The following is a 17453-nucleotide window of genomic DNA, read 5'->3' as shown; positions in this document are numbered from 1 at the left end:
TCTCCTGTCTCAGCCTCCCCAGTAGCTGGGTTTACAGATGTGTGACACAACGCCTGGCTAAATTTTTATATTTTTGGTAGAGACGGGGTTTCACCCTGTTGGCCAGGCTGGTCTCAAACCCCTGACCTCAGGTGATTTGCCCGCCTCAGCCTCCCAAAGCGCTGGGATTCCAGACATGAGCCACCACGCCCGACCCTGATGTGTTACGCTTTACGTAGAAACATCTTTTCACTGTAAGTTTCTGCCAAAACAACCCTTGTACTGTTCCAGAAATCAGACGCTGTGATGCCCGCAACCACCTGGACATTCCTTTCAGAGCATTCATATCTTTTCCCCATCCCCAAGACACAAGCCCTGGGTCTGGCACCTTGCAGTGCCGAGACCTCCCTGTTTCACAGGTAGACCATGGGGTCACTTTATATATACAGACTCTTTCTCAGACCTGAATCCCTGACCTCCTTTTTGCAGGTCTTGGATCTGCCAGCCATCCCCTTCTCCATCACCATCCTGTTCCCAAACCCCTGGTCTCTGTCCCTGGCCAGGGATTCACCTACGCCCATGCCTGAGTAGCACTGGGACCTTCAGCCCTACAGCTGCTGGGGTAGAGGGTGGGCAGGTCTGCCCTGAGCCAGCCTCCCCTCCTTCCTCCACTCCTTTGGGAAAGGACCCAGATCCCAGGGAAGAGAAGCTGCCAATCACCTACGCAATGCGGACACCTTTCTCACGGCTCTCTATAGCTGCCCCATGTGGGATGCTGAGGACTTAGCACGGATAGCGCAAACAGTCTCTGTCCTCCTGGAGAATGCCTATGGGGATATCCAGGGAAGACAGGGAGGGAGGGAATCTGGCCTGGGATGGGGGACACTGCTCCAGCATCCCAAGTACCCCTCCAAAACCGCCTGCCTCACCACATCTGAGCTTCCAGGTGGGTGGGCTCCTGTGGCCACAACCACCCCACAGCATCAGTGTCTGTGTCCTGCCAGCCTCAGAGCCGGGAACCTGGGACCTGGGACCCAGGACTAGGTAAGCTGACATAAGTATGATTGCACTAGAGTCGGTCTCATGCCCAGAGCTAAGCAGGAGCAGGGCCAGCCCAGAAGAGACGATGTTACCAACTCCTACCCGCTCCTGTCTAGCGTTTAGAGTACCCCCACAATGGCTTGCTTCCTACAGTCACTCTGGGAGGAATGTCTGCCAGGGGCCCTGACCTCTGATCCAAGCATGTGAGGGTCTGCCTTGCCTAGCTGGCCCTGTGCACTCCATCTTTACCTTCCGAGAGGGAAAGGAGTTTCGAATTAGGGAGTGATGTCATAGTGGGGAGTGGAGGTGCGGTGGCAGAGACAGGGAGGCTCAGGAAGGAAGTCAGGTCTGTCACAGAAGAGTTGTGGGGGAGGGGAAGGAAAATGGCAGGGTAGGGAACAGGAGGTGGTGAAGGAAAGGGGAAAAGTGCATGGAAGCGTACTTCTTGCCCACAGTGGGGTGGAATGGAGACTGCAACCTCAAGTGCTTTTCTGCAGGGGACAGGCAAGTAACACATATAAAACGTGCTGAGTCAGGGATGCAACAGGGAATGTCCCTGTTTCTATGTCCCAGACAGCCACTACTTGACAAATTGCTGCCACAGAGATCCAATGTTGCAGCATCTTCTGACATAAATAATAAAGCAGGCGGGGTGTGGCAACTCATGCCTGTAATTCTACCACTTTGGGAAGCTGAGTCTGGTGGGGGAGGAAAGGGCCGGGGCAGGGGACCATTTGAGCCCCAGAGATCAACACCAGCCTGCAACCTAGTGAGACCCTGTCTCAAGTTTAAAAAAAAAAAAAAAAAAAAAAGCAAACAACAAACGAAACCCCAGAAATTGATTGTGATGTGCAATCTCCTTATTTAAATGTTGGCTCTTTAACAAAATTAAAAAGGCGGCTGGGAGCAGTGGCTCACCCCTGTAATCCCAGCACTTTGGGAGGCTGAGGTGGGCGGATCGTGAGGTCAGTTCAGTCCAGCCTGACCAACACAGTGAAACCCTGTCTCTATTAAAAATACAAAAATTAGTTGGGTATGGTGGTGCGTGTCTGTAATCCCAGCTACTCAGGAGGCTGAGGCAGGAGAATCGCTTGACCCCAGGAGGCAGGGGTTGTGGTGAGCTGAGATGGACCCACTGCATTCCAGCTGGGCAACAAGAGTGAGGCAATCCATCTCAAAAAATAAAAATAAAAAAGTTAATAAATAATAAAAAGGCCAGGTGAGGTGGCTCATGCCTGTAATCCCAGCACTTTGGGAGGCCATGACCAGAGAACACTTGAACTCAGGAATGTAAGACCAACCTGGGCAACGCAGTGAGGCATTTTCTCTACAAAACATTTTTTAAAAATCAAAAAATTAGCTAGGTGTGGTGATGCATGCCTGTAGGCTCAGCTCCTTGGGAGCTAAGGTGGGAGGATCACTTTATTTAGCCCAGAAGCTTGAGGCTACAGAGCCAGGATTGCACCACTGCCCTCCAGCAAGGAGGACAGAGTGAGAGTCTGTCTCAAAAATAAATAAAAATAAACAGGCATGGTAGCTCACACCTGTAATTGCAGCATTTTGGGAGGCTGAGGCAGGAGGACCACTTGAGCCTAGAAGTTTGGGACCAGCCTGGGCAACACAATGAAACCTTAAAAGTAAAGATGTTGGCTTGTTTGAAAACACCCACACATAATGTGAGAGCCAAAGCTGTTTCTCATCTCCGGCTTGGGCACTAGGTCACAAGCTTGGACAGTGAGGCTGCTTCTAAACCCAGCACAGGGCACAGTGGATGCAGGGCACGGGATAAACTCCTGTGGGATTAAGCTCGTCCCTCTGCTTCTGGTCAGAACCTGTTTTATGCAATTGGAGAGGAGAGGGGTCCCAGGAATACCTGCCCTAATGTGAGAAATTAGCTTACAGGTCTCTGAAAGGGATTCTGTAAACCAGTCCTCCTCCTATCCCCACCTCTACCCATACCTAACACTTCACATCCCTTCTCCTTTAGTTGCTCCTACTCTAGTGGATAGTGTCCTAGACACAGAAGGCCTGATAAAAGGAGGCAAAGTTTGGGGGCAGCAGACTTGATCCCTGGACTGATGGTAGGACTGTCCCACACGGGTGGGCATTAGGCCCTGGAAACAGACAACTCCCTCTGCTACCTGGGAAGGGAAGGGCCTCAGAGCTTGGCCTCTTCTCTGAGCAGTTAGTACGTGCTTGGGAAGCCTCCCCCAGCTCCCACGTACACAAAGTTTTACCAGTAGAAATACATTTAGGCAATGTCCAGGCAAAAGAGCCACGTTCAGTCCCCAATGTCCAGGCCCGAGCGACTCTTCACCACTCTTCCCCCTATTGACAGAGGAGCAGAAAAGGAGCCTGGGGAACTTGAGAAAGGGCAGATGACAAACCCTGGGCCTCTTGCCCCTGCCTGGGGATGCAACAAAGCAACCCCTGAACTCAATATACAGGTCTTTTCCGGGGCCCCCACCACCCAGCATCACCCATGATAGTTCTCACGTGTTGAGAGGTCTAAGGGTTCACACAACCCAGGGCTCATGCAATGGTCCCAAGTTCAAATTCTCTGACTCCTCTGCTAGAACACAGGCTCCCTCATGGTTCCCTCTGGAGGTTGGGAATGCCCTGCCCACTCCCCGCCATGGCACTCCTCACAGGGGCTTGCCTGATTTCTGGTCCTATTCCTCTGGGAAGAGGTAGCTGTTGCTCTAGGTGTGATTAATCCCATCACTCCCTAGGCCTGTGAAGGATAGGGTCAGCCACTGCCTGCCAGAGGTATCCTACATCTGCAGGTAGCTGGGTGCACGCCGGACAGCTCCTGCCATCCCCAAACTCTTCCTTCAGCTGGTTGACATTCTGATTTTGTAGCTTCAAAGAACAAACATAAGCCCTCTTAGCTGGGTGGGCTCTTTGAAGGCAGTGATCATAGCCCCAGTGTTCTGATTCATCCAGACTGGGGCTCCTTTTTAAAAAAAAAATTAAATTTTATTATTTCCTTGAGACAGAATCTCTTTCTGTCACCCAGGCTGGAGTGCAGTGGCACGATCTTCACTCACTGCAGCCTCTACCTCCTGAGGTTGAGTCTCCTGCCTCAGCCTCCCGACTAGCTGGGATTACAGGCGCAAGCCAATATGCCTTTTTTTTTTTTTTTTTTTTTTTTTTTTTTTTTTTTTTTTTTTTTTTACCAAGCTGGTCTTGAACTCCTGGCCTCCAGCGATCTGCCAGCCTTTCCTCCCAAAGTGCTGGGAAAACAGGCATGAGCCACCATGCCCAGCCCACACAGGGGTTCCTTGATTCAGCAGACAGTTGGGCAAAAAGATGTGGAGCCCGCAACAAAATCAATACGGGAGCAGAAGGGGGTCTGCTTAGAGACCCTGGTTCCTTCCCTTTCCTTGAGGTCGGAACCAAAGTCAGAGCCAAAGTTTCAGCTAAAACTGAAGCCAGGGTTATCTGCAGAGGCTGCCGCCCTTGTGCGTCCGCTGGTGCTGGCCCAGGCTGGAGCTTCGGGCTAACTCTGCCACACTCCAGGCGGACGCAGGGCTTCTCACAGCTGTGGGCCACCTAGCGGACGACCAGGTAGGAGCTCTGGCCGAAGCTCTGGTCGCACAAGCATCAGGCTTCCGGTCTGTGTGACTGCGCTGGTGCCGCAGCAGATTCCAACTGTGCACAAAACTCTTGCTACAAACAAAGCACTTAGAGGCTTTTTCACCCGTATGGAGTGCTGGTGCTGTAACAAGTGGGAGCTAAGGCTGAGGCTCTTGCCGAAGTCCCTTCAGCAGTAAGGCTTTTAGCCGGTGTGTGCGCGCTGGTGCTGGGCAGGTTGGATCGGACACTGAAAGTTTTCTCACACTCGGCACAGGTGTAGGGCTGAAGCGACGACCACACTCCGGGCACGGGTATGGTTTTTCACTGGTGTGTACCCGCTGGTGCTTAACCAGATCACAGCCACGTCGGAAGCTTTTGCCATACTCCACACAATGGTAAGGCTTGTCACCCGAGTGGCTGCCTTGGTGGTGAATAAAGCCGGGGAGGCAAGCTGCGGTCAGCCCACACTTCCCGGCACTCGCAGGTTTTGGGGCTTGTAGACGGTTGCTGTTGGCAAAAGCTTCTTCCTCCCCAGGATCCGAGCTTGACCATTTTCCGGGCGGAGAGCTGCCCCAGCCACAGCGTGAAGGGCCGCTCAGGCGGAGACACCTCGCAATCCAGGGGTGACCTGGGGGCTCCCAGGGATGCAAACGTCCCGCTCCCCCGCCGCTCCGCCCCGTCTGGATTCTGCCTTGCCACTTCTAACGCTGCTGACTGCACTGCGGGTGAAGTGCGCCCCATTTCCTAGACAAGCTCACAAGCACGCCCAGAGCGGGGGACACACGGGACCCCGGGGTCCAGCTACGGAAACGGAAAATTCCACAAGCCCTTGTCACTCTAGGAAGCGGCAACAAACGGTCTCGGTAGGTTTAACCCTCTCCTTCCCCTGATCGAGCAAGGGCTCCCCATCTGCCGCGCGGTCACGACCCAACACTTTTCGGCCTGGCTCGGGGTTATAGGAGTCCGTCCCAGGGCAGGGCCCCGCCACCGCTGGGGGGCAGCGAAGCGAGCCTGGAGGAGGAAAGGCGGTCACCGCCAAGCGCACGCCGAGGGCGGAGCACGACACGAAGGCTCCGTGGTCGGACGTCCGGGCTGTCTGGAGGCCCCAGCCCACCTAGAAGGCCCTGAAGAGTCTCCAGCGTGTCCCAAGGTAGGTGTGCGAAGCTGGGCGCGAAACACACCTCACGCATGCACCGCCCGCGCGTCCCAGGTCGCGCAGCAATTAGGTTACCGCCGTGCTTCCTGTGCAAAGACAGACTTCCGGGTTCGAGAACTACAACTTCCGACTCGCACAGCTGCGGCGACGTTATTTAAATAGCGTCAGCAAGGCGCTGCCCGGCGACTCCTCTGCCTTCCAGTTCCGCTCCCTGGGATCTTCGGCGAGAGGCGGGGCGGAGTCTGAGGCGCGAGCCAAGATGGCGGCTGCGAAGCCAACCCTCACGGACTCGCTCTCGTTCTGCCTCGCGCAGCTCGCGGCGGCGACCGGGGAGGGTCTGGGTGGGGAAAAGGACCCAGCTACCAACGAGACACCCCTGGGCTGCGCGCTCCTAGCCCTCCGCACTCGCCACATCAAGGCAGCAGGGGGAATCGAGCGCTTCCGGGCACGCGGCGGGCTCCGCCCCCTTCTCGCGCTGCTACGGCGAGCGGCTGCAGCGGGCCCCGCCCCGTCCCAGGCAGGCCCCGGCTCCGCCCCCTCGTCGGTCGCGTCAGCAGCTTCTAGCCCCGCCCCAGCATCGGGCCCCGCCCCCTCCGCTGTGTCGTCGTCGACTCCTTCGCCACCAGTGCGCCTGCGCAAGACGCTGGACTTGGCGCTCAGCATCCTAGCCGACTGCTGTACGGAAGGGGCGTGCCGGGCCGAAGTGCGCAGACTCGGAGGTATACTCTCGTTGGGTAAGTGCTCCGCCCTTGTTTCCTAGAAAGATTTGGTTTGCGGGTCCCTAGGTCTAGACTTCCTGGGCAGTCTGCAGTTCTTTGTGTCATATCCCGGAATAACGTGCTTTAGGATGGCGCAGCGCTCCTGTTTCTCAAGCTGTTGTGTCCCATGACGTCAGTGCTCTCTCTATAGATTATTCCTGACCCCTCCCAGATCAGATAATTACAGCCATTATGTAGGAATTGGTTGTTGAGGACTTTTATCGGAGCTGAACTAGCGGAGGCCAAAGGGTTATTTGGTGACTTTTTCAGTTGATTCATATCCTACAGTTACGATGTTCATAGCAGATGTTCAATGCCCACTATGTGTCTAGCCCTGTGCAAGGCTCTGAAGCCCCACTGTTGAGCTGGAAGGTGTAGTGGTTCACAAAGGGAGTTCTGCAAAAGTCACCTAACCCTTCCAAGGCTAGAATTCCTTGTAAAATGGGGCAATAATAGCAACCTCAAAAAATCGGAGTGGCGAGAAAACGAAGTACAAATATAGCACGAATATTCCTTGACATATACAGGTAAAAAAAAAAAGACAAATATAGCACGAATATAAAAATATTCTAAGCATGGCCACTTCAAGTTATTAAAAACTAGCGCAAGCCGGGCGCGGTGGTGTAGCTCCAGCTACTTGGGAGGCTGAGGCGGGACGATCACTTGAGCCCAGGAGGTCGAGGCTGCAGTGAACAATGACTGTGCCTGTACTCCAGCCTGGGCAACATAACAAGACCTCATCTATTAGAAAACCAGTAAGTGCAGGAAAAAAAAAATAAAAATAATAAAAACCAGCACCGTAAGAACAAATCTTAACAAAAGATAAGCTTTTCTGTTTACCAACTAAATTGGTGCCTCCTAGTGGCAATGCGTGAAAGCAGTTTACATGTCACTACCTGCCCTCCAAGAAATTATGCTAGTTTTGATGACATCTTAACTTTTTGGATAAAGAGAAACATTAATAGATTTAAAATTTACATAAAATGTATCTGGACTGTAATATGTTTGACAAGAGGCTCGATTATTAAGTAACCTCCATCATTCACCGACTATTTTAAATATCTTCTGAATCTGTCTGCTTCTCTGTCTTCCTACTTCCATTTTGGGCCCAGAGACTGGTACCTTTGTGCTGTGTGATGCTGGTAGCTGGGTTAGTTCAAGCCATTATCTTTTCTTGCTTGGACTATTATGACAGCCTTTTGACTCCTCCCCCTGTCCTATTCTTTCCCCTGTAATGAATTCTCCCTATGGATGCTGGATTGTACCATGTCACTCCCCTTCATAAAACCCTTGTGTGGTCCCCAGTGCCTTCACATTCAAACCCTTGGCCTTGCATTTGAAGCCTTTCACAGACACTGCATCTTACCCCTGGGCCTTTGTAAAGGCTACATCCAAACCTGAAACGCCTTTTCACACCCCATCCACTTGTTTCTAGCATATACCTCCCTGTGTACCCCTCCAGACCCAGCTCAAGTATTAGCCTCTTCTTTTTGTTTTTGAGATGGAGTCTTGCTCTGTCGCCTAGGCTGGAGTGCAGTGACGTGATCTCTGCTCACTGCAACCTCTGCTTCCCGGGTTCAAGCAATTCTCCTGCCTCAGCCGCCTGAGTAGCTGGGATTACAGGCATGCACCACCATGCCCAGATAATTTTTGTAGTTTTAGTAGAGACAGGATTTGGCCTTGTTGGCCAGACTGGTCTCGAACTCCTGACCTTAGGTGGCCCACACACCTTGGCCTCCCAAGTTCTGGGATTACAGGTGTGGGCCACTGTGCCCTGCTGAGCATTAGCCCCTTCTGCAAGCCTTCCCAGCCCTCTCAGGCCACATTCTCCAGATGATTGATAGGAGAAACAATAAGGGGTAGAATCCTCATGAGCCCAAACTCTCCTTGCAGTGACCATTCTTCAGTGCATGAAGACAGACAGCATCCAGAACCGAACGGCCCGTGCCCTGGGGAACTTAGCCATGGAACCTGAGAGCTGTGGGGACATCCACTGTGCTGGTGAGACGCTGTGAGGGTGGGGTCAGCTAGGGCTCGGGGCGGAAGAAAGACTTGAGTATCTGTCCTTGTTCACCCTCTGTGCTCCCCTTTCCTGCCCTCCTCAGGTGCTGTTCCCTTGCTCGTGGAGAGCCTGACAGCCTGCCAGGACTCACTGTGTCTGCAGAACGTGGTGCGTGCCCTCCGCAACCTGGCAGACTCACCCCAGCACCGCCTGGCCCTGGCACAGCAGGGAGCAGTGCGCCCGCTGGCTGAGCTCCTGGCCACTGCCCCAGATGCTGCACTGACCTCAGCCCTCGTCCGTGCCCTCCTGGAACTCAGCCGAGGCTGCTCCCGGGCCTGTGCCGAGCAGCTTAGTCTGGGTGGGGGACTGGGCCCACTCGTCAGCCTGGCTTCCCACCCCAAGCGGGTAGTACGTGAGGCAACCATTCTGACCCTTGCCAACCTGTGTGCCCAGGGCTTGATTCGTCCTGCACTGGGCAATGCTGGTGGGGTGGAGGTGCTGGTACGTGAGCTCCGGCAGCGCCGGGGTCCCAGTGGAGCCAGCCCAGCCTCCCAGCAGCCCCTGGTGCGGGCCGTGTGCCTCCTGTGTCGCGAGGCCATCAACCGGGCGCGGCTGCGGGATGCTGGTGGCTTGGATCTGCTGATAGGCCTGCTGCGGGACCCTCGTGCCAGCGCATGGCACCCTCGTATTGTGGCTGCCCTTGTGGGCTTTCTCTATGACACTGGGGCCCTGGGCCGGCTTCAGGCTCTGGGACTTGTGCCTCTCCTGGCTGGGCAGCTGTGTGGTGAGGCTGGCGAGGAGGAAGAAGAGGGAAGAGAAGCTGCTTCCTGGGACTTCCCTGAGGAGCGGACCCCTGAGCGGGCACAGGGTGGAAGCTTCCGGAGCCTCAGGTGAGTCCCTGCCCCAAGGATTGGGAGGGTGAGCAGTGTGGTGACATGGGGTTTGTGTCTGTCCTGGCCCTCTTCACTACCTCGACCCCCATTCTGTCCGAATAAGACTTTTATTACCCAGACTCCTGATTGCCTGCCACGACAGAACCACCTGTCAGTTCCCATTTAACACGCTCCTCTCTCCTGGGTCTGCCTTTTCTTTTTTTTGGAGACAGGGTTTTACTCTGCTGCCAGGCTGGAGTGCAGTGGTGCCATCTGCACTTATTGCAACCTCTGCCCCCTGGGTTCAAGCGATTCTCCTGCCTCAGCCTCCCAAGTAGCTGTGATTACAGGTGCCCGCCATCACACCCAGCTAATTTTTGTATTTTTAGTAGAAATGGGGTTTCACGGTGTTGGCCAGGTTGGTCTCGATCTCGCGACCTTATGATCTGCCCACCTCGGCCTCCCAAAGTGCTGGGATTACAGGCGTGAGGCACCGTGCCCAGCTGGATCTACCTTTTAACCTTGGTTCCGTCCCAGCACCTTTGAACTTTGCGACCCAGACAAGTTCACTTGGAGGTGGGATGTACGCTGGTTAAGACAGTGGGCTCTGGAGTTCAAATTCTTACTCTGTTACCGTCATCACTCATGAGCTGAAGCGTCACAAGACAGCTGAGGAATTCTGGGAGTACACGCCCCATAGAGTTGTTGCAGAGATTTGAGGGTCCTTTGCCCCATGCCTGGCACTAATCATTGCTCACTGGACGTCAGCCTTCTGGTGAGCTCTCTGACTTCATTTCCGACCACTCCTGCTGCCTGCAGCTCTCTTTCATACTGTTCTTCTAGCTAGTTTTTGCAGATGATAGGTGGGTATACTGCATCTGGGCTGCTGTTCTCTCTGCCTAGAACACTCTTCCTCCCATCTGCCCTCCTCTCTGAGCTCCTTCAAGTCCTTTTTCAAATCTTACCTTCTGAGTAGAGGCCACCATCATCACCCTGTTTAAAATTTCACCTCTCCCCTCCCCCAGCTTTTTATTTTATTTATGTATTTTTTTTTGAGACAGAGTCTCGCTCTGTCACCCAGGCTGGAGTGCAATGGCGTGCTCTCAGCTCACCGCAACTTCCGCCTCCTGGGTTCAAGCAATTATCCTGCCTCAGCCTCCCTAGTAGTTAGGATTACAGGTGTGCACCACCACGCTTGGCTAATTTTTATATTTTTAAGTAGAGACCAGGTTTCACCATGTTGGTCAGGCTGGTCTGGAACTCCTGATCTTGTGATCTGCCCACCTCAGCCTCCCAAAGTGCTGGGATTACAGGCGCAAGCCACTATGCCCAGCTGGTTATTATTTTTTTTAACATTAGCGATGCGGGGCGGGGTGGGGGGGGTCTCACTTTGTTAACCAGGCTGGTCTCGAACTCTTGGCTTCTAGTGACCCTCCTGGCTCAGCCTCTCAAAGTACAGGGATTACAGGTGTAAACCACCACACCCAGACCCTAGTGCTTCCTACTTCCTTTTTATTTTCTCCATGATCCCTGTACTCCACACTGGCCCCACACTAACATAACTCATGGTTCACTTACTTGTCTGCTTCCTCTCACTGGAACGTAAACTCCAGGAGAACAGGCACTTTGTATCAGTCAGTGCTTCTACCCAGCACCCAAAGAAGGGCTTGGCACATGACAGGCATCAGTCATTGCTGAATGAGGTTTTGGTCCCATCCCCCCAACTCTGTTTCTTCCCTTTCTCCGCTCTCCTCCTCACCCTGGCTTTGCCTCCTTCCACGACAGCTTTTAGCTAATGTAGTGGCTCATGCCTGTAATTCTCAGGAAGCCAAGACAGGAGGATTGCTTGAGCACTGGAGTTAGAGACTAGGCTGGGCACCACAGCAAGACCCGTATCTACAAAAAATTTTAAAAATTAGCAGAGTGTGGTAGTCACACCTGTAGTGCCAGCTGCTTGGGAGATCGAGGTGGGAGGATTACTTGAGCTCAGGAGTTCAAGGCTGCAGTGAGCCAGGATCCTGCAACTGCATTCCATCCTGAGCTACAGAGCCAGACCACGTTTCTTTAAAAAAAAAACAACAATGAGGCCTGGCGTGGTGGCTCATGCCTGTAGTCCCAGCACTTTGGGAGGCTGAGGCGGGTGGATCACCTGAGGTTAGGAGTTTGAGACCAGCCTAACCAATATGGTGAAACGCGTCTTTTAAACAAAAAGAAAAGCAATGAAAAAAGACCGCTCCCGGCCCTTGGATTCTGCCCCTTCACCTTGGCTCTCGGTTCAGTCTCCTTCCCTTTCTGCCCTCCGCAGGTCGTGGCTGATCTCCGAGGGCTACGCTGCGGGCACTGATGACATTTCCCCTGACTGGTCTCCTGAGCAGTGTCCTCCGCTGGAGCCCGCGGAGCCGGCCAGCCCCGCCCCCAGCCCGACCTCCCTGCGGGCACCTCGCACCCAGCGCACTCCAGGCCGCAGTCCAGCCACCGCCATTGAGGAGCCTTGGGGACGTGAGGGGCCAGCCCTGCTGCTGCTGTCACGCTTTTCCCAGGCCCCTGACCCAAGCGGGGCACTGGTGACCGGCCCGGCCCTGTGTGGCCTGCTGACCTATGTGACCGGGGCACCGGGTCCGCCCAGTCCACGCGCACTGCGCATCCTGTCGCGCCTCACCTGCAACCCCGCCTGCCTTGAGGCCTTCGTGCGCAGCTATGGCGCCGCACTGCTGCGGGCCTGGCTGGTGCTCGGGGTCGCGCCAGACGACTGGCCAGCACCGCGTGCCCGGCCCACTCTTCACAGCCGGCACCGAGAGCTGGGTGAGTTCCCACGCCCGCCCGTCTCCCCTCCCCCGCATGAGTTCCCATCCTCCCCCGTGGCTTCTGTGGGCCCAGAACCTCAGCTTCCCACTCACCTGTCCTCCCCAGCCTGTCCTCCAGACAGCCCATCACCTGAGTGGGGTGGGGGTGGGAAGCAGGATGCTCCCGTCTGCATGCCAGGCAGAGTTCTGCTGCGTCCCCTGCCCAAGCCCTGGGGCCCAGATCCCCTAACTCCAGTTGCAGCCCCCGGCCGAGACCCGCCTGTCTGTGCCTCTTTCCTGGCTCTTCCCTTGGTTCAGCACTGGCCTGGCTGCTCCCCACCGGCGCCATTACCATCCCCAGCACTGCCAGGGACTGCCCTGTCTGCTGTGGCCTGACCACAGGCTGCTTCCAGGGCCGGGACGTGCACCCTGACTGTCCCACCTTCTGTCCTTGTCCTGGACTTCAGGTTCCCAACGTCCCGACTCCAGCCCTCGCTCTTCAGTGCCCTGATTTCTCACCCCAAGTTTTCACCCTCCTTCCTCTCACTGGCCCAGAGTCCTGTCTCACCCACCCCACCCGCCTCAGACCCCAGCTCCAGCCTAACAAGCTCTTCACCCGCAGGGGAGAGGCTACTGCAGAACCTGACGGTTCAGGCCGAGTCGCCCTTCGGGGTCGGGGCCCTCACGCACCTGCTGCTCTCTGGGAGCCCTGAGGACCGAGTGGCCTGTGCGCTGACCCTGCCCTTCATCTGCCGGTGAGTGGGAAGTGGGTGCCTTTCGGGGTCAGGGAACAGTGCTGTTTCCCAGGCCCGCCATTTCCCACCTGAAAGATGCTCTCTTCCTCGTAGGAAGCCATCTCTGTGGCGCCGGCTGCTCCTGGAGCAGGGTGGCCTCCGCCTCCTCCTTGCAGCGCTGACGCGGCCAGCCCCACACCCGCTCTTCCTCTTCTTTGCCGCGGACTCCCTATCCTGCCTCCAAGGCCTGGTGTCTCCTACTTTGAGCCCAGCGCTCCCACCGGCAGTCCCCATGGACCTAGACCCACCCTCCCCTTGCCTCTACGAACCTCTGCTGGGCCCAGCTCCTGTCCCAGCTCCTGACCTGCACTTCCTGCTGGACTCAGGCCTCCAGCTTCCTGCCCAGCGAGCAGCCTCAGCCACCGCCTCCCCTTTCTTCCGGGCCCTGCTGTCGGGCAGCTTTGCCGAAGCGCAGATGGACCTGGTGCCCCTGCGAGGCCTGTCACCTGGTGCAGCCTGGCCTGTCCTGCATCATTTGCACGGTTGCCGGGGCTGTGGGGCTGCTCTGGGGCCCGTGCCCCCGCCAGGCCAGCCCTTGCTGGGCTCAGAGGCCGAGGCGGCGCTGGAGGCTGCTGGCCGTTTCCTGCTGCCTGGGCTGGAGGAGGAGCTGGAAGAGGCTGTGGGCCGCATCCACCTGGGACCCCAGGGTGGCCCGGAGTCAGTGGGTGAGGTGTTCCGCCTGGGCCGGCCCCGGCTGGCTGCCCACTGTGCCCGCTGGACGCTGGGGCCAGAGAAGTGCCCGAGGAAGCGTGCCCTGGCCCTGGTGGGGCTTGTGGAGGCGGCAGGTGAAGAGGCAGGGCCCCTGACAGAGGCTTTACTGGCTGTGGTGATGGGGATCGAGTTGGGGGCAAGGGTCCCAGCCTAGACTGTTGACATCCCCTTGGGAAGGGGACCCAAGGATGAATTGGCTGTGAAGGAGCCTCCCTGAGATTGGCAAGGGAGGAGGCTGAGCAGAAGGAGTCGTCATGGAAGAGTGGTGAGAACATGGAAGTGGACCCCAGGATGATGGTCTGAAGACCCAGGAGTGAGAAGCCAAGGCCAAGCGTCTGGGCATGGGGCCCACAGAAGCAGAACAGCCCAGGGCCCCAGGTACCTGGCCTGGCCTGGCCCTCTGGAGTTGAGATTAAAAACTTTGGAGTTGGAAACCTGTGTTGCGTGGTGTTTCTGCTTCTGTTCCTTGGGAATATCCCCCTCCCTTCACCCACCAAGCAGGGTCTTATTCAGGTCTTTGTGACCGGACACAGACCATCCTTGCATGTGAGAGTTTAATAAGTGTTGGGACAGGGTGGAGTTCCCAGGCTGTGGCTTAGGATGTGGTTTTGGGCCCCAGGGGAAGCCTGCTTCTTGCTGTCAGGGCCTCATTGCTCTGACATAGCCACCCAGCTGGACACACAGACCTTGCTCAGGGCTGAGAGGGTCGTGCTGAGGGAATGCTGTTAGCCTGATGATGTGTTGAAGGTCTTGGCCTTACTTTTTTCTGGCCCATCTTGAGCCCCCATTGTCTGGCTCCCTTTTCATCTCCTGGGCTACATATCCTACTGCTGTCTGCCTGGGGGAAGACCTGCTGTGCTTCTGGACTCTCTGAGCCCTGTCTTAGTTGTGCCCAGAGACAGCCAAAGCCCTGTGCTGGCATTCAGGAGAAGGAAAGGCTCACATTGCTTTGGTCTCCAAGGCAGGGTCTCCATCACCTGACTTCCAGATCTTTTTTTTTTTTTTAACTATCATTTTGCTTTAGATTCAGGGGGCACGTACATGTTTGTTACATGGGTATATTGTGTACTGGTGGGGATTGGGTTTCTAGTGTACCCATTACCCAAACAGTGATCACTGTACCTGGTAGGTAATTTTCCAGCTCTTGCCCTGCACCCACCTGCCCCCCTTTTGGAGTCCTCATACCCATTGTTTACCTCCCCCTTATAAAGGAGAACATGCGGTATTTGGTTTTCTGAGCTAGTTTAGTTAGGATAATGGCCTCCAGCTCCAACCATGTTGCTGCAAAGGAAACCTGTGTTGAGTGGTGTACATGCGAAAAGGAAAAGGTACATGTATACCATGGAATACTACACGGCCCTGTGTAGTATTCCATGGTATACATGTACCTTTTCCTTTTCCTTTTTTTTTTTTTGAGACATGGTCTTGCTATGTTGCCCAGGCTGGTCTCAAACTCCTAGGTTCAAGCAATCCTCCTGCCTCAGCCTCCCAAAGTGCTGGGATTTACAGGCATGATCCACTGTGCCAGCCAACATTTTCTTTATTCAGTCAACCATTGATGGAACTTAGGTTGGTTCTGTGACTTTGCTATTGTGAATAGTGCTGCAATGAACACAAGTACAGGTGTCTTTAACATGATTTATTTTTCTGTGGGTAGGCACTCAGTTGTGGGGTTTCTGGGTCAAATGGTAGTTCTAGTTTTAGGTCTTTGAAAAATTTCCATACTGTTTTCAGTAAAGGTTGAGCTAATTTACATTCCCACCAACAGTGTGTAAATATTCCCCTTTCTCCACATCCATGCCAAGCTGTTGTATTTTGACTTTTTAATAATTGGTTGCAGATGGAGAGCTGAGGTTGGTGCTTGCTGTCTCAGCCTCTGTGAATGTTGGTCCGGGTCTCTGGTTTTCAGGCTATGCATTAGAACCAAACAGAGAGCTTTGAAAAACTGTCCATGTGGTCAAGGCAGGCAGATCACAAGGTCAAGAGATTGAGACCATTCTGGCCAACATGGTGAAACCCCATTTCTACTAAAAATACAAAAATTAGCTGGGTTTGGAAGCGCATGCCTGTAGTCCCACCTACCCGGGAGGCTGAGGAAGGAGAATTGCTTGAACCCAGGAGGCGGAGGTTGCAGTGAGCTGAGATTGCACCACTCCAGCCTGGGCAACAGAGGAGACTCTGTCTCAACAACAAAAAAAGAAAGAAAAAAAAAGAACCATTGATGCCTGGGCCCTTTTTGCTCACATTGGACTAGGCATCGGTATTTTATTTTTATTTTTGGAGTCTTGCTCTGTTGTCCAGGCTGGAATGAAGTGGCACAATCTTGACTCACTGCAGCCTCTACCTCCTGGGTTCAAGCAATTCTCTTGCCTCAGCCTCCCAAGTAGGTGGGATTACAGGTGCCCCCACCAGGCCTGGCTGATTTTTTTGTATTTTTAGTAGAGACAGGTTTTCACCATGTTGGTCAGGCTGGTCTCAAACACCCTCCTTGGCCTCCCAAAGTGCTGGGATTACAGGCATGAGCCGTCATCACTCCCAGCCAGGCCGTATCTTCAAATATAGTTACACAGGGGGTTAAATTTCAATGTGTAAATTTGGAGGAATGGGACACAAACATTCAGTCCATAACACTCCCTTTCCCCCAACCTTAGACAACCACTAATCTACATCTTATCTCTACATATGACCTATTCTGGACATGTCATATAAATGGAATCATAATGTGTGATCCTTTGTGTCTGGCTTCTTTCACATAGCATAATGTTATCAAGGTTCATCCACACTATGGCATTTTATTTCTTTTTATTAGGAATAATAATTTCACTTTACGGATTGCTATGGCTTGAACATGTCCCCTAAAGTTCTTGTATTGGAAACTTAACCCCCAATGCAACTGTTGAGAGGTGGGAACTTTAAGAAGTGATTAGGTTATGTGGGCTCTTCCCTCATGAAAGATTAATGGCATTATTTTGTGAGTAGGTTAGTTATCAAGGGAGTGGACAGTTGATAAATGGATGGGTTCTGCCCTCACCCCATCCCATCTCTTGCTCCGTGTTGCCCTTCTGCTTTCTGCCATGAGTTGAGGCAGAAAGAAGGCCCTCATCAGATGCAGGGCCCTTGACCTTGGACTTCCCAGCCTCCAGAACTGAAAGAAAGAAATCTCTATTCTTTATAAATTACTCATCTTAGGCATTCTATGATGCAGCACAAAACAAAGACATGTATATGCCACTTTTATTTTTTCAGTCGTCAGTTGGTGGACATTCAGGTTGTGTCGACTCTGGGGCTACTATGAATAATGCTGCTATGAATATTCATGCACAAGTTTTATGTGGAATATGCTTTTATTTCTCTTGGTTGCATATCTAGAAGTAAAATTGCTGGATCATGTAACTCTGTGTTTACATTCCAACCAGCCATGTGTCAGGGTTCCAATCTCTCCACATCCTCACAAAAACTCGTGAATTATCTGGGTTTTTTTTTTTTTTTTTCTGAGTTGGAGTTTCACTCTGTCACCCAGGCTGGAGAGCAATGGTGCAATCTCTGCTCACTGCAACCTCTGCTTCCCGAGTTCAAGTGATTCTCCTGCCTCAGCCTCCCAAGTAGCTGGGATTACAGGCCCCTGCCACCATGCCCAGCTAATTTTTGTGTTTTTAGTAGAGACCAGGTTTCAACAAAGTTTACCAGGCTGGTCTTGAACTCCTGACCTCAAGTGATCCACCCCCATCGGCCTCCCAAAGTGCTGTGATTACAGGCATGAACCACCAAGCCCGGCCAT

The 17453-nt window shown here is 53.9% G+C and overlaps 1 protein-coding gene across 1 annotated transcript; it reads left to right on the top strand.

The window, feature by feature from the left end:
* The first annotated feature begins 4599 nt into the window (after window positions 1-4599).
* Window positions 4600-14109, top strand: ARMC5 (armadillo repeat containing 5). Its single transcript, XM_017515521.2, has 6 exons — window positions 4600-6489; window positions 8407-8514; window positions 8619-9405; window positions 11693-12189; window positions 12793-12925; window positions 13019-14109. The coding sequence occupies exons 1-6, from the start codon at window positions 6015-6017 to the stop codon at window positions 13827-13829; spliced, it is 2811 nt and encodes a 936-aa protein (XP_017371010.1). The 5' UTR covers window positions 4600-6014; the 3' UTR covers window positions 13830-14109.
* The last annotated feature ends 3344 nt before the right edge of the window (window positions 14110-17453 follow it).

This window comes from Cebus imitator, unplaced genomic scaffold (genome assembly GCF_001604975.1).
Source record: "Cebus imitator isolate Cc_AM_T3 unplaced genomic scaffold, Cebus_imitator-1.0 Scaffold552, whole genome shotgun sequence".
Lineage (NCBI taxonomy): Eukaryota > Metazoa > Chordata > Mammalia > Primates > Cebidae > Cebus > Cebus imitator.
Note: the sequence above shows the minus strand (reverse complement) of the source record. Positions and strands in the feature narration are given on the sequence as shown.